Genomic DNA, 14796 nt, shown 5'->3' on the forward strand with positions numbered 1-14796 from the left:
AGACCTCACGGGGTTTTCTAACTCAATCTCCTCTTTCTGGAATGCTTAATACATATTTTCATATGTATAATACATATTTCATATGCTTAATACATACATATGTTACTTGTTATTCTTGAGTCTCCTCTGGAGTGGAAGTTTTCCCTTAGATGATTCTTGGGTCCAATTTATCTCCTTCATTTCAGTCTGCTCGCTCAGTAATGAGTGAATTACGCTAGGCCCGGTTGGGTCCTGGGTTTCCAGTGATGAGCAAGGAGAAGGCTCTCTCTGTCCTCTCGCCCTGTTATCACACAGAAATCACAGTGCACTGTGTTTGAGCAGAAGTAGATTACAGAGGGAATTGTGGGGGGGGGGCAGTGATCCGGTGGAAGAGGGGCGCGGGATGGGGAGGGCGTTCTAGGCAGAGAGAACAGCATGATTTGTTCAGGCAGCTTTAAATAGCTCATCATTGTTGGACAGCAAAGAGCGAGATGGGGAGTACAGCTACAAGAGACAGAGAGGAGCAGGGTCAAATCATGAAGGATATTGAACCCTTGTAAAGGAACGAGGCCTATTGATGTGAATAGGCCATTTATTTCGGGAACATGCCTTTGGTCCAAAGTTAAAAGGGCACAAAACTTCCTTCTTTAAAAAAGAAAAAAAAAGAGAAACTTGCATATATGAGGACTACTTTAACTTTGGAACATGAGAAGCTGAATCAGCTAAGGAAATGCTTATTTTATTTTATTTTATTTTTTGCAATAGCGGTTTTTGAAGTTTCCCGATGACCCCAAAGTTAGCAGTGAATTACTTGATCTGATTCAGAGTTTGCTGTGTGGCCAGAAAGAAAGACTGAAGTTTGAAGGCCTCTGCTGCCATGCTTTCTTCTCTAAAATGGACTGGGATAACATCCGTAACTGTAAGTAGAGCCGCAGTCCTTCACTTCTGGGGCTGGAATTCAGTGTAAACACTTAAGAATGACCGGAAATTATTCTGGCCCACAGAAGGTGGTGTAAATTATATAAATAAGGGCCTAATTATCCACAGGGGGTAGAAAAGGCTAATGGCGGAGCTGTCGGTATGTGGTAATTCTTCTTTAAAATTGTTTGCACAGAACAGGGTCATTTGTCAAACTCTGGGCTTATATGGCCTTCCGAACATCATCCCTCAGTAAATTAGAGGTACGGATTGATGGGGGCTCAGGGGTTGTCTCTTGCTTTGACAGAGTTTCTTCTCAGAGGAAAAGCAGACCTAGGTATATTCTTCACAGATGAGGAAAAAAGACTCAAATGAGGCAAAGCGCCAGCTTGCTCTGCAAATGGCCAAGCCTGCACAGAAACCAGAAATGTCTCTGTGGGTTCGTTCGTTCTCCTCTAGAATGTTTGTCTTTGCTCACAAGCTTGTAAAATCTACACCGTAGGTGCACAGTGAAGTCATTCTTTCATACATATGTCACTCTGGGGTCAGTTAGTGCAATTGGAATTCATTAAAAACGGAGACCTGATTTATTACCAACAAAATCCAAAATGCTTGGTTTTTTTGGTTGTTTTGTTTTGTTTTTAACAAATTGGTGATTTTGTTGTTGTGGTTAAGACTCTTTTATTTTTGGACGTGTTGTTGATTGAATGTGACCCAGTGATTAGCACAGAGGAGAGCCAGTAGGAAAGCAGTTAGTCTGTGTGAGTGAGGGGAGGTGGGGAGTGGAATCCATTTCTAAGGTGTCAGCACCAGGCTCTAGCTGGAGCCATGTTCTCATAATATACGAGTTGGGTTATGATCCAGTGTTGTTCAGTTGAAAGCCATTGTGATGGTCTCTAACCTGCCCAAATATTTAAATAGGCTACCTTTTTGTAAATATTTCTTAGCAACTTTTTTTTTTCTCCTGGAAGGGACATCGCTTACTTTTTCTAACCTTCAGGCATCAACCCCCAAATCTCCAAGGTTTGGGACTTTTAATCAACAGTATATTTCCAGGGCTATCTTCTCTTTTTGCTTTTAGAAAGATTTGACACAGTTTCCTATAGATGCTATTCACATACTCAGCCTTTTCTTGCCTTGCCTTTGTGTCTCTGTAGTCTCCTTGAATGAACAGTTTATTTTTCTGTGTGTGCACTTGTCAATTTTATCTTCACAACCTCATTTAAGTGAGCCAATGAATGGTGATGAATTACCTGAGTAACTTTATTTTGAGTCTTGGTATACCTTGATGTTGTTTTGGTATGGTTGTTTTGGTATGGTGTCAGAATTCCGCTTTTGTCCTAGTCTTTTTCTTCCAGGCTGTTTTTTAGGCTCTAGCTTATTGGGCTTACAACTGTAACTCCTGTTCTGTAAATTACACTGTGCCCATAGAGGATACATGTGAGTGTAGATTGTGGCCATGCTGTCCATCACAAGGCCCATCTTTTAAGGGCCCCTGGCTGGTGCAGTTGGTTAAGTGTCTGACTCAAGGTCTCAGCTCAGGTCTGATCTCAGGGTCATGAGATCGAGCTCCACATTGGGCTCTGTGCTCATTGTGGGGTCTACTTGGGTTTTTCTCTCCCTCTCTCTCTCCTCCTCCCCCTGCTATCTCTCTCTAAAATAAAACAAATAAAATCTTTAAACAAACAAAACAAGGCCCATCTTTTAGAAGGTCCTGGTTTTCTTTGGGATGCAATGATTTCATAATGGGTCACCAGAGTTTTGGTCATCTTCACACTTTCTGCCCTCATATTTGACTCACCCTGCCTCCTGTGGCTATCTACTTGAATTTTCCATGTCCTAACACATACCCATTTAGTTTTTCCTTATTATTTTTTTTTTAAGATTTTTTTTTTTTAAGCAATCTTGACACGTAGTGCAGGACTCAAACTCACAACTTGGAGACCAAGAACCAAGAATTGCACACTCCACTGACTGAGCCAGCTAGGTGCCCAATTTTTCCTTATTTTTAACACATGTGTATGTGTTGTTCTCCCCCCCTCCCCCCACCCCTTTTAATGTCAGGGAATTCTCATTCACCTGAAGCCCAAGTTTTGTTTTTTTTTTTGAAAGTTATTTTTTTAAAGTAAAAATTGTAGGGTGCCTGGGTGGCTCAGTCAGTTAAGCGCCTGCCTTTGGCTCAGGTCATGATCCCAGGGTCCTGGGGTAGAGTCCTGAATCAGGCTTCCTGCTTAGCGGGGAGTCTGCTTCTCCCTCTGCCCCTCCCCCTGACTTGTCCTTGTGTGCGTGTTCTCTCTCTCTCTCCTTCAAAGATTAAAAAAAAAAAATCTTAAAAAAAAGTAAAAATTGTATATATTTAAGATGCACAATGTGATGATTAGATGTACATATACATGGTGAAATGATTACTGTAGTTAAACTAATGATCATATCCATCTCCTCACATAGTTACCCTTTTTTCCTTTTCTGTGTTGAGAGCACCTGTAATCTACTCTCTTTAGCAAATTGTCCGTATTCAATATGGTGTTATTAGTATTCAATACAGTGTAATTAATCATAGTCATCATGTTGTGTTTTATATTTACTTATTCATCCTACATAACTCCCGCTTTGTACACTTTGACCACTACCTCCCCACCCTGCACCTCTCTGGTAGCCATGCCGCTCTCTACTTCCCTGCATTTAACTCTTAGATTTCTTTCTTTCTTTCTTTTTTAAAAATTTTATTTATTTGAGAGAGGAAGAGAATGAGAGAGAACGTGAGAGGGGAGAGGTCAGAGGGAGAAGCAGACTCCCCGCTGAGCAGGGAGCCCAATGTGGGATTTGATCCTGGGACTCCAGGATCATGACCTGAGCTAAAGGCAGTTGCTTAACCATCTGAGCCACCCAGGCGCCCACTAACTCTTAGATTTCACAGAAAAGTGAGATCATGCAATTTTTTCTCTTTCTGTGCCTATATTATTTCCCTTAGCATAATGTCCTCCAGGTTCATCCATGTTATTGCAGATGGCAGGATTTCCTTATTACCTTTGTGTGTGTGTGTGTGTGTGTGTGTGTGTGTGTGTGTGTATGTGTGTGTGTGTGTACCACAACTTCTTTATCCATTCATCCATTGATGGGCATTTAGATTGTATCCCTATCTTGGTTGTTGTGAATAATGTTGCCATGAACATGAGAGCACAGATATCTCTTCGAGGTACTGATCTCATTTTCCTTGGGTGTTCAACCAGAAGAGGGATCACTGGATTGAGTGGTAGTTCTATTTTTAGTTTTTGAGCAACCTCCATACTGTTTTCTATACTGGTTGTAACAACTAACATTCCTACCAACAGTGTACAAGGATTCCCTTTTCTCTACATCCTTGCCAACACTTGTCTCTGGCTTTTTTTTTCCCCAAATAGTCTCCATGCTGGGCATGGTGCCCAGTGCGGGGCCCAAACCTATGACCCTGAGATTAAGACCTGATCTGAGATCGAGTCTGATGCTCACTCAACCAACTGAGCCACCTAGGTGCCCTTCTCTTGTCTTTTGGATACTAGCCATCCCAGTGGGTGTGAAGTGGTGGTGGTTTTGACTTGCATTTCTCTGACAATGAGTGATGTTCAGTACCTTTTCAGACACCTGTTGGCCATCTATATGTCTTCTTTAGAAAAATGTCTTTTCATGTCTTTTGCCTTAAATCTTGATTCTTAAAAATCTTAGTGATTTTTAGGGACTTCCAACACCCAGTACAGAGGCTCCGAATTGTTATGAAACATGTTTGCTTTAAAAAATGTCTTTTAATTTTAATAAACTTTTTACTTTAGAATAATAATAGATTTATAGAGAAGTTGCAAAGATAGTACAGAGAGTTCCCACATACCCTGCTCCCAGTTTGCCCTAATATTTTAACATCTTACATAACTATGCCACATTTGTCAAAACTAAGATTAATATTTGCACATTACTATTAATTAAACTTGAGACTTTATTCCAATTTCACCAGTTTCTCCATTCATGTCTCTGTTCCATTCCCGGAATCAGTCCAAGGTGCCATATTGCAGTGAGCGTTTGCAGTTATGGAACTACGCCTGGCTGAGTAGCTCAGGCAGTGGGTAGGATCATCATGTCCACTGAAGACTAGTAATGCCTTTTCCCGGAGGTTCCGTTGGCATCCCTGATTATGCAGAGGGCCACGGAACACACTGAGTTTCTCCTAGCAGATTTCCCAGTTTTTCACCAACCTCTGATCCCTGCGTATTTGTAATCAACTCAGGGTTGTGTGATTGAAAACATTGCTGGACCCCATGCTGTTTGAGCTGCTTTCTAACTATGTAACTCTAACTGAAATTATGCCTTTGTCCAGTCCTATTTTCCATAAATGCACATTGATTTTTATCAACCAAAACACTTGCAGCCACTGGATTTCCCGAGTTTATGGTTGCTGCTCCAATGCCTTATGGCTCCAACATATTAAATATTTCCACTTTCCACACACAAGATTGTCCCTTGGTGAAAGCAACATTAGCCTCTCTATTGCCTCACCCCTAATTCTCCTTTTTCTTGTTGTAACCAGTGAAAGGAAGTACTGCTTAACACAGCAGGTAATAATCTTCTAAAACTCATTATCTCAAGAGGTGGTCCTGGCAAGATACATAAATGCAGCTTAAGAAGGGTCTGGGCAAATTTCTGAATGACAGAATTGGGAGTGGCTGCTGAGGGGGAACTAGGACATGCCTTGGCTTTGACACCGAGGTCAGAGAGAACATCTGCGTCCTCCTGGATCCAGCCTCTTAGGGTTGCTCTGGGCAACACCACGCGAACCGGGAACCTAACCCAGTTCCAGAATGCTTAGTCTCCCAGCAAGTCAAAAGCTTTGTGATGAGTTACTGCTCCACAAAGGTCACCAGGCGCCCATTACCCTGCTGTTCCGTTCCCAGTTTCACATGATCAGATGTCAGCTTGCGTTTTCAGCTGCTTATTATTATCATTATTTCAAGGCTGCTTTCCAGGTTCCAATAGGAGGCTTCTTAAGCATCCTGGCTGCCCTGGGCTCTGAGGTCCCAGTGATGTTTCTGATGTTGGGCAAGAGTCTGCTTGTCCCTGGCCTGATGTTCTGAACTTCTGGAGAGCTGAGGCCAATCGGAGCGCCTCTTTCATTCATGCTTTCGTGGTTATGTTCTCACCTCCTGGCATCACACACCTGCTCCTGTCAGCGGGGAAGTTTTGCTGCTTGGTGCGCTTTTCTAGTCACATCTGTTAAAATATCTTCCCTGCACAGGCATAGTGATGTCAACAGAACCAGCATGCCTGTCCCTTTCATTCAAGACCGCCATGTTCCAACAGTGAACAAGGCAACACGCAAGTGTGGATTGTGGAAGTATCTTGGATGGTCTGTGGCGAATGCTCTAGAGCCCTCGCATTGTCTCTTACTTAGGACACAGGCTGCCTCTCCTGATTTGTGTTCCTTTCACTGTTCTCAGAAAGACACAGTTCTTGTGAAATTACTGTGAGTTTTCAGGTCCTTAGCGTTTGTTAGCAGAGAGTACATTTCATTTCCACTGGTAGCGAGTGACCTGGGGATGTTCCCTTGCTGATGAACACTGTGGTGTTGCCCTGCTAAATCTCCTTTTTGTCATCGATGATCACTGTGCACTACCAGGCCCCGAATGGCCTCATGAAACTACAGGTGCTCAGTCCTGTGGTTGCTCAACCTGGGGGATGAAAGGAAGAGGATTTTGTGGCTCCCTAGCGTCAGGTGAGCTCCTTACATATTGTTGTGTGCAGAAGTAAGCAGTATGTGGCTTACTGGGCTTCTGCTCCGGTCCGTAATATGGTAGGAGATAATGGTTAAGTAGCCCCTGTTGTGTGCTAACCACTAGGTGTTTAAATACAGCCCACTGTATTACTTCAAAACAGTTCCGTCAGAGGTCAGGATTATTATACCCATTTTACAGATGTGGGCAGTGCACTCTGCTCACTTCTCTCAGGTCACACAATACATGAGTCAGAACCCGGATTTGGGTTGAGGTCTTTGTGACTCTAGAGCCCATGCTCTTTCTACAAAACCATGCCTGCCTTAGCATAGATCATTGTTAGTAATAATGTCTGTGGTGACGACAAGGAATAGGCCATGTCACACGAGTGAGTAGTTTAATCTCTGTGTCTGTTTAGCACATAGGGAATTGCACTAATTTTTGAATCCACAGAGCTCCTCACGATGTCTGAGTATCTCCCTTCCTCCTCATTGTGCTCGATTAGCTGTGGCTCTGTTGATGGACATATTCGGATATAGCCCTGCCCTCAGGGAACTTATGGTCTAAACTTTGGGTCCTCTCCTTACCTAGAGCTGTGTTCCTGTTAAATTGCTCAAAACCATAGAAAGATGAAGGCTTAGTAGGTCACTCACCGGCTTCCTGAACCACATATGCTTGTTTTTTTTTTTTTTTTTTTAAGATTTATTTATGTATCTGAGAGAGAGAGAAGAGAGAGAAAGAGTATGGGCGCATGAATTGGGGGAGGGGCAGACGGAGAGGGAGAGAGAATGTCAAGCAGCCTCCCTGCTGAGCGTGGAGCCTGTCATGGGACTCGATCTCACGACATTAAGATCGTGACATGAGCTGAAATCGAGAGTCAGACGCTTAACCGACTGAGCCACCCACATGCCCCCACACAGGCTTAATTTTAAACAAAATATGGACTATGACCTGGTGACCCTTTCCCCACATACAGCATCCAGTTCTTCCCGCTAATCTGTTCCCCTCCCCAGCCTCAGACCTAGCCTGAGAAAGAACAATGTTGGATTGAAGATGCACTTCCAAAACTGGGGTTTATATAGTAGTCTTGGGGTGAATTGACAGATCTCACTTCGTATTTTTCCCATCTCCACACTGTCGGCATGTGGGACCAGATCATTCCTCGTGGTGTGAGCTGGTGTGTGAATTGCAGGATATTAGCAGCTCCCCGGCCTTTACCATAGGTGCCAGCGGCGCCTTCCCCTGTGCAACTTGGCAACCAAGTATGTCTCTGGCCATTGCCCAGTTTCTGTCGGGGGCCATCTCCACCCCTGTTGGAGAACCACTGATTTAGAAGAGTCGGCCTGGTTGTTACCGGGAGAGAGAATATTGCAGTCATTAGAATCACTCGAGATTGCTATTGCTAACGTGCAATGGAACCATAGTTTGGGGTCAGGAGGACTTTGTTGTGCAGAGTGTGGATGGTGGACCCGCAGCATCGGCATCCTCGACATCACCTGGGAGCTTGTTAGAGATGCAGAGACTCGGGCCCCCCTAGACCTGCTGAGTCAGAAGCTGTACTTTAATAAGATCCCCAGAAATAAGATTCCTGGGCATATTAGCATTTGCAAAGCCCTGGAAGAGGAGAAAAAATTCATTCTGTCAGCCTTAGACTTTCCTGCTCATCTCTGTAGGACCCTTCCTCCTCATTTTGTTCTCTGGCCCCAGGATAAGGGGAGACTGCTTTTTGGCTGAGGACTTCTATCGGTAGATGGAACTGCTTAGAAATGCTGGATTTGAGGCTCTGCTTTTGAGGAATTGAAAGCTTTTTTTCTCAGATCGGCTTTACAACCTTTCTGTCTTTCAAGATGGTGGCTTAACTGGATCTCCATCTGCTGGTAGCAAATAGATGGTTGTAAGAAGGCATCGATATGCCTCCCAATCCCCATCGCTGCTCCCATCCCCCAGCTTACTGTTGTGTCCCATATTTGGTTTCAGTTAAGGATGGATTCAGTTTTCTTCATTAACTTTTTAGGTGTGTATTATATTGCCATGCCATTTATTGAGCGCCTACTATGTGCCAAGGGTTCTGCAAAGTCCTTTATGTGTATTATTGTCCCATTTACTTACTGCAGCTCTGTGAGATGGGTGCTATCATTAGTCTCATGGTACAGGTGAGGATATTGAAGCCTAAGGAGATGAAGCCTCTTGGAAAAGGTCTCAGAGCCAATACTTGGCAGTGGCAGAAGTCAAATTCAGGTCTTTCCAAATCCAACTTCTCTTTGCTTTTATTTGTTTGAAAAGTTAGTACAGTCCATGGTAAAAAAAAAAAAAAAAAAAAAAAAGTCAAATGACACAGTTAAACAGTGGTTAAACAGTGAAAATTGTCTCTTTCTCACCCTATGCCCAGGGCTTCTCCCTAAAGCGATCCTCTATTGTCAGTAATATAACTTTCCAGAATATTCTATGCCAACATAGACACCAGTAAGGCCTGTACTCTTCACAACATAGTTATACTGCCTCCCAAGAAATCAGGAGTTTTTATGGTCAGCTGATTTTCCTGAGTTATTGATATAAATGAAGAAATCTTTGTATGCCCTACCATATTTATCCTTTGAATTGGCCACTCTGGCATCGATTTCTAGTGAGCAGTGTTCTCTTCTTTGCAAATGAAAACCCCTTATGGTTTTAACTTGAATTATTTCTTTCATTTATTTTAGTGTTCTGCTTTAAGAATAGCATTATCTCAATGGCTTGTGAAGTGCGCGAGTGTGCGTGTGTGTGTGTGTGTGTGTGTGTGTGTGTGTGTGTTGGCTTGTTTGGACCTTTTTCAGGTCTGCTTGTTTTGGGTTTCTCTCATTCAAGCAGGTGTCTGTCCATGCTTTGTTTTCTATGCTGTTTCCTGGAGGTTGCTAGATATGCTTCTCTGTTCACCTTTGTTGGTCCTGATATGTATCTCTCTGTTGGATAACCACCTAGTGACTTCAGGGGCAGGAGGAGGTGAGGAAGGGGAGCTGGGCTGTGGGGGATCAGCATGAGAGAGAGGAAGGTAGAAAGAGGGGGGATGCTGTAGTAGTGATGGCAGGAATTCAACTTACTAGCCCAGGAGCATGTGGGCACCCCTCTGCTCCAACATAAACAAGGAATAATGAAGACGTGTAGTCAGTAGTTCTCACAGGCTTACAGGGCTATACAGGCGAGTATATATATGTATCTCTTGGGGGATTGTTCTGTTTTTAGAAAGTAAGTTATTGATAGGAGAAACAGCCTATGAAGAGCTAAATGCTTATAAATTAGGATTATGGGATTTCCCTGCTCTAGTCTGCATTTAGCAGCTACATCCAGAGATGTTAAAAATATGCAGTATTTCATTTTATTCCAAGATAAATTGAGATGGCTTATTTTAGAGATAATTGCAATATCAAAAGGATAAAAATAAATAAGTGTAGGAATCTGGTTGAAGGGGGTATCCCAGTAAAGAAATAAAAGTCAGGGTTCAAGGTAAAAGCAAAGAAGTGCCGGTCGAGTTGCTGGACAAGGACAGATTTGGGACGCTTAGCCTCCTAGTGGCCAAAGTAAAAAGGAAAATATGAACAGTGACAGATGACCCTTGAACAACATGGGGGTTGGGGTGCTGACCCCTGCATAGTCAAAAATCTGCACATAACTTTTGACTCCCCCAAAGCTTCTAACACCCTACTATTGACCAGGAGCCTTACTATGATGTAAACAGTCAAGTAACATATGTTACACGCTACATGTATTACGTACTGTATTCTTACGATAAAGTAAAATAGAGAAGAGAAAATGTTATTAAGAACATCGTTAGGAAGGGAAAGTACATTTGCGGTTCTGTGCTGAATTACTGAAAAAAATCATGTGTAAGTAGACGCCCTCAGTTCAAACCCATGTTGTTCAAGGGTCAACTGTAGGAGAGCCTCAGTCCCATGAGAGGAAAAAAAGTCCAGAATGGTTTGCTCAGAAAAGACTTGATTTTTCTGGATATCAAGCCCTGAGGAATTTCATCACTGGGTTCCCCATAAATGAGACCTCCGTGTGACATTGTGGACCTCATTCCTCCCATATGTATTCTGGAGATTTCCGTATGACTGCTGCTACTGCTGCTGCTGCTGCTGATTCTTCTTCTTCTTCTTCTTCTTTTTTTAAGATTTATTTATTTATTTTAGAGAAAACTTTGGGGGGGAGGGGCAAAAGGAGAGGGAGAGAATCTCAAGCAAACTCCCCTCTGAGCGTGGATCCTGACATGGGGCTTGATCCCACAACTCTGAGATCATGACCCGGGGCAATCAGTACTGATTGTACTGATTCCGTACTGATCAGTAGTCAGATGCTCAACTGAGCCACCCTTTTGCACTTCCCCTATGACTGCTTCTTATAGTGCCTCTTAGCGCAAGCTGACAGTGCAATGCTCAATTTTAGTTTAGTAAAATCAGTTCTAGATGAGGTAAATTAATGCCATTCCTGGGGGAAGGTGGAGAATATGTTTTTCTGGAAAGCCCATAAATTGGAGTCCTTGACCCTTAAACTCCCACTTGCCCCAAAACCTTTTATAACCAAGCAAACATGGGAAATGATTTGGCTAAAGATTCAGAATTATATTAAACATCTGGAACTATATTCAGGACCCAACTTTCCAGTCAGTTCTATGAAGTGTGGCGATTGTATTTACGCTCATTTTTTGAGTGTGAAGCTTGGATAGGACTAAGAAGGTGGCTGGCAGGAGTTGAAAGAGATTAAGAAGCCAAAAGACAAAGAGCCGGAGGTCCAGGTGGTTCACAACCAAGGGTCTGGAAACAATTTCCAGCATCTCACTTCAGAGAAAATAAATGTGACCGACCTGTTGCTCCCTGGTGATGGAAAGAAAAAGATTCATTGTGCAGCATTGGCAGTTTGGGGTGTAAGGCCCACTCTTCCTGTCCTTCAGACTTCTGACAAACAAAGGATACACACAAGGAACTGATAGCCAGATGTGGATGAAAATATCTGCTTTATTCCTAGTGAGGCAAGTACTCGATAACCCTTGATGCGGGGCTCCAGGACATTTACCCACCCTCCCCGAGAAGAATGGAGGGTCTTCCCTCATAGGCAGAGCTGCTTTGTCATGGTGGGACAGAGGAAGGAAAAAAAAGAAGGACGAAAGCAGTCAGTTAGCTGAGTGCCTGCCAAGTCTGGACATAGGTGGTGAAACAGGCAGTGTTAAGCTTGGATCTTTGCTTTCCAGGCACAGTAACCCTGCCTTCCAATGAAACCTAGCCCGGTGACGTCCAGCTCCGATGAGTCACATTAACTCCTCCTTCTTGGGGGAGGAGTGAGCAGATGGGTGAGGCTTGGTGTGTTTGGTCAGCGCTTTCACATCATGGAGCAAAGGAGCCTGACTGGAGGCTCCGCAGACCAGGGAAGGAGGGGGACAAAATATTCACACTTCCCAACGGTTGGAAAGAGCTTTATTGAGGAATAATAGATGTATAATGAGCACATGTATTTTAAGTATACAGTTTAAGTGTTGATACATGTAGACACCCGTGAAGCCATCATGACACTTAAGAGCGTGGACATGTCCATCATCCCCAGAAGTTTCTTCATGCTTCTTTGAAGCCCTTTCCCGACACCCTTCCCCATTCCTCCCTTTGTCCCCAGGCAACGACTGATCGGCCTTTTGTCACTGTAGTTTAGCTTTTCTAAACTTTATACAAATTAAGTCATGCAAGGAGTACTTTGCCCAGCTCTCACTCAGCGTAATCAATCTGAGACTCTTCCCATGTCGTGGCATATGTCCTAGTCCGTTCCTGTTTACTGCTGAGTAGTAGTTCGTTGTATGGCTATACCACACTTTGTCTAGTCCTCTGCTGATAGACGTCTGGGTTGTTTCCAGTTTTTGGTTATTTGAAATAAAGCCTCTGTGAGCATTTGTGTACGAGTCTACAGACATACGCATTCCTTTCTCTTGGGTAAGTACCTTGGAGTGGAATGGCTGGATGGTGTGATAGGGGTATGCTTCCCTTTTTGAGAGATTGCCAGACTTTTTCAGAGTGGTTGTACCATTTTATATTTTCACCAACAATGAATGAGCGAGCCAGTTCCTCCCCATCTTGCCAATACCCCTAGTAGTTGGATTCAAAGTCACTCAAAGCTTGGATTATAGTCAGCAATGGAGATAAGGTTAAATTTTTTAAATTAAAAATATATGTGTGTTGGGGCACCTGGGTGGCTCAGTGGGTTAATGCCTCTGCCTTCGGCTCAGGTCATGGTCTCATGGTCCTGGGATCGAGCCCCACATCAGGAGCTCTGCTCTGCAGGGAGCCTGCTTCCTCCTCTCTCTCTGCCTGCCTCTCTGCCTACTTGTGATCTCTGTCTGCCAAATAAATAAATAAAATCTTAAAAATAAAAATATATGTGTGTACACACACACGAACATATATACGCACATATCTACATGTATCTTGTTTTTTTCTGTGTCATTGGCTTGATGGGGAAGTGCTGTCATTGGCTTACAGAATACCTCCGCATTTGTCTCTCCACCTCCTCAGTAGGGGATGGTGGTGGTGCGTGTTCTTCTGGCCCTTGTAAACTGGAAGGTATTTCCAAAAGCTAAAAATAGATTCTGATTTGACTTTTCTGGCAAAAATACCTAGTATAGAGGGGCTTCTCGTTGTCTGAGATGGGACAGTATGAACACCAAAAAGACCGCAGTGGCTTGAAAAACAATAAATAACAACTTAGGAGTTCTTAATGATAACTCAAAAAGAAATCTCACTGGTTATTTCTGGCGGTGCTAAGGGCCCCCAGGTCATTACTCTGAATGTTGCTAAATATAGGGAAAGAACCAAGCATTTGTTTTGCCTTCCTATTTGAACTGTATTTCAGGGTAGCCAAATTGTTGATGTGCTAATAAATGTAGAAGGAATGGTGAAATGAGAAAACCACCATTTTGTAGCCCTTCATGAAGTAATGGCCCTCGGCAATGCTCATCAATGGTTGTAAACCTTTAAGTGAAAGGGGAACTTTATGGTGGAGGGATCAGGCTGATGTCATTGGAACCCATGGATCATTCTGAACATCACAGGACGGGAGACAAACAGACATGTCATGCATTAAGGAGACAACACACCCAGAATACTGGGAAGTATTCTTGCCAAAAGAACGGAATACGAATGTAAGGAACACCCTCAGCTGAACTGCTGGTTTGTTAATAGGAAACACAGGGGACAGAGAAACATGTTAAATGATGTCACGAGAATATACTCACTCACCCAAGTCCAGAATGTGCGAAGTTCTACAGACATGTGATCCAGTTTCTTAGGCCAATAAATGACTATTTTTTTAAAATCTCTCTTCTTTTTTTTAAGATTTTATTTTGACAGAGAGAGAGAGACAGTGAGAGAGGGAATACAAGCAGGAGAAGCGGGAGAGGGAGAAGCAGGCTTCCTGCCGAGCAGGAAGCCTGATGTGGGGCTCGATCCCAGGTTCCTGAGACCATGACCAGAGCTAAAGGCAGAGGCTTAACCCACTGAGCCACGTAGGCGCCCTCCAATAAATGACTATAAAAGAAAATCACTGTCACAGGTTAAGAGACACACCAACCAAATCAGCTTATAAACCTTGGTTGGATCCTGACTGAGATGAAATCAACTGTAAAGAGACATTTTTGGGACCACTGGAGAAATCAAACACAAATACGGTGGTAGATAATGTTCAGAGTTATTATTAATTTTGTTGGATGTTATGAAGGTATTATAACAGTGTTTTGGAAGATCTTATGTGTTAGAGCATTGGTTCTCAACTGGTGGTGATTTTGCCCCCCTCCATGGGACATTTAGCAATGTCTGGAGACATTTTTGGTTGTCATGACTTGAGTTATTGTTGACATCTGGTGGGGAGAGGTCAGTGAGCCTGCTAAATGACCTACAAGACCCATGACAGCCCCCTACAGCAAAGCACTCTCCCCTCCTACATGTCCCTGGTGCCACAGTTGAGAAATGCTGCTTGCAGTTATCTCCTGCAGTAGTTATGGGTGAAATGATACGAGCGCTGGGGTTTGCTTTTAATAATCAACAAATGTGTGAACAAGACGGGTGGAGTGGAATGGGATGGGAGTTGCTTGTTGTTGAAGCTGGGGAAAGGGCATGTGGGAGTTCATTTTACTACCTCACTACTTTTGTGCGTG

At 43.3% G+C, this 14796-nt stretch overlaps 1 protein-coding gene across 2 annotated transcripts in view; it reads left to right on the plus strand.

The window, feature by feature from the left end:
- Window positions 1–14796, plus strand: part of CIT (citron rho-interacting serine/threonine kinase) — a 164745-nt gene that overhangs the window by 40528 nt on the left and 109421 nt on the right. For both annotated transcript variants that reach the window (XM_046024531.1, XM_046024532.1), the window contains exon 9: window positions 745–898. In XM_046024531.1, the coding sequence (XP_045880487.1) occupies window positions 745–898 (154 nt within the window). The remainder of the gene's footprint in view (window positions 1–744; window positions 899–14796) is intronic.

Source organism: Meles meles, chromosome 12 (genome assembly GCF_922984935.1).
Source record: "Meles meles chromosome 12, mMelMel3.1 paternal haplotype, whole genome shotgun sequence".
Taxonomy (NCBI): Eukaryota; Metazoa; Chordata; class Mammalia; order Carnivora; family Mustelidae; genus Meles; species Meles meles.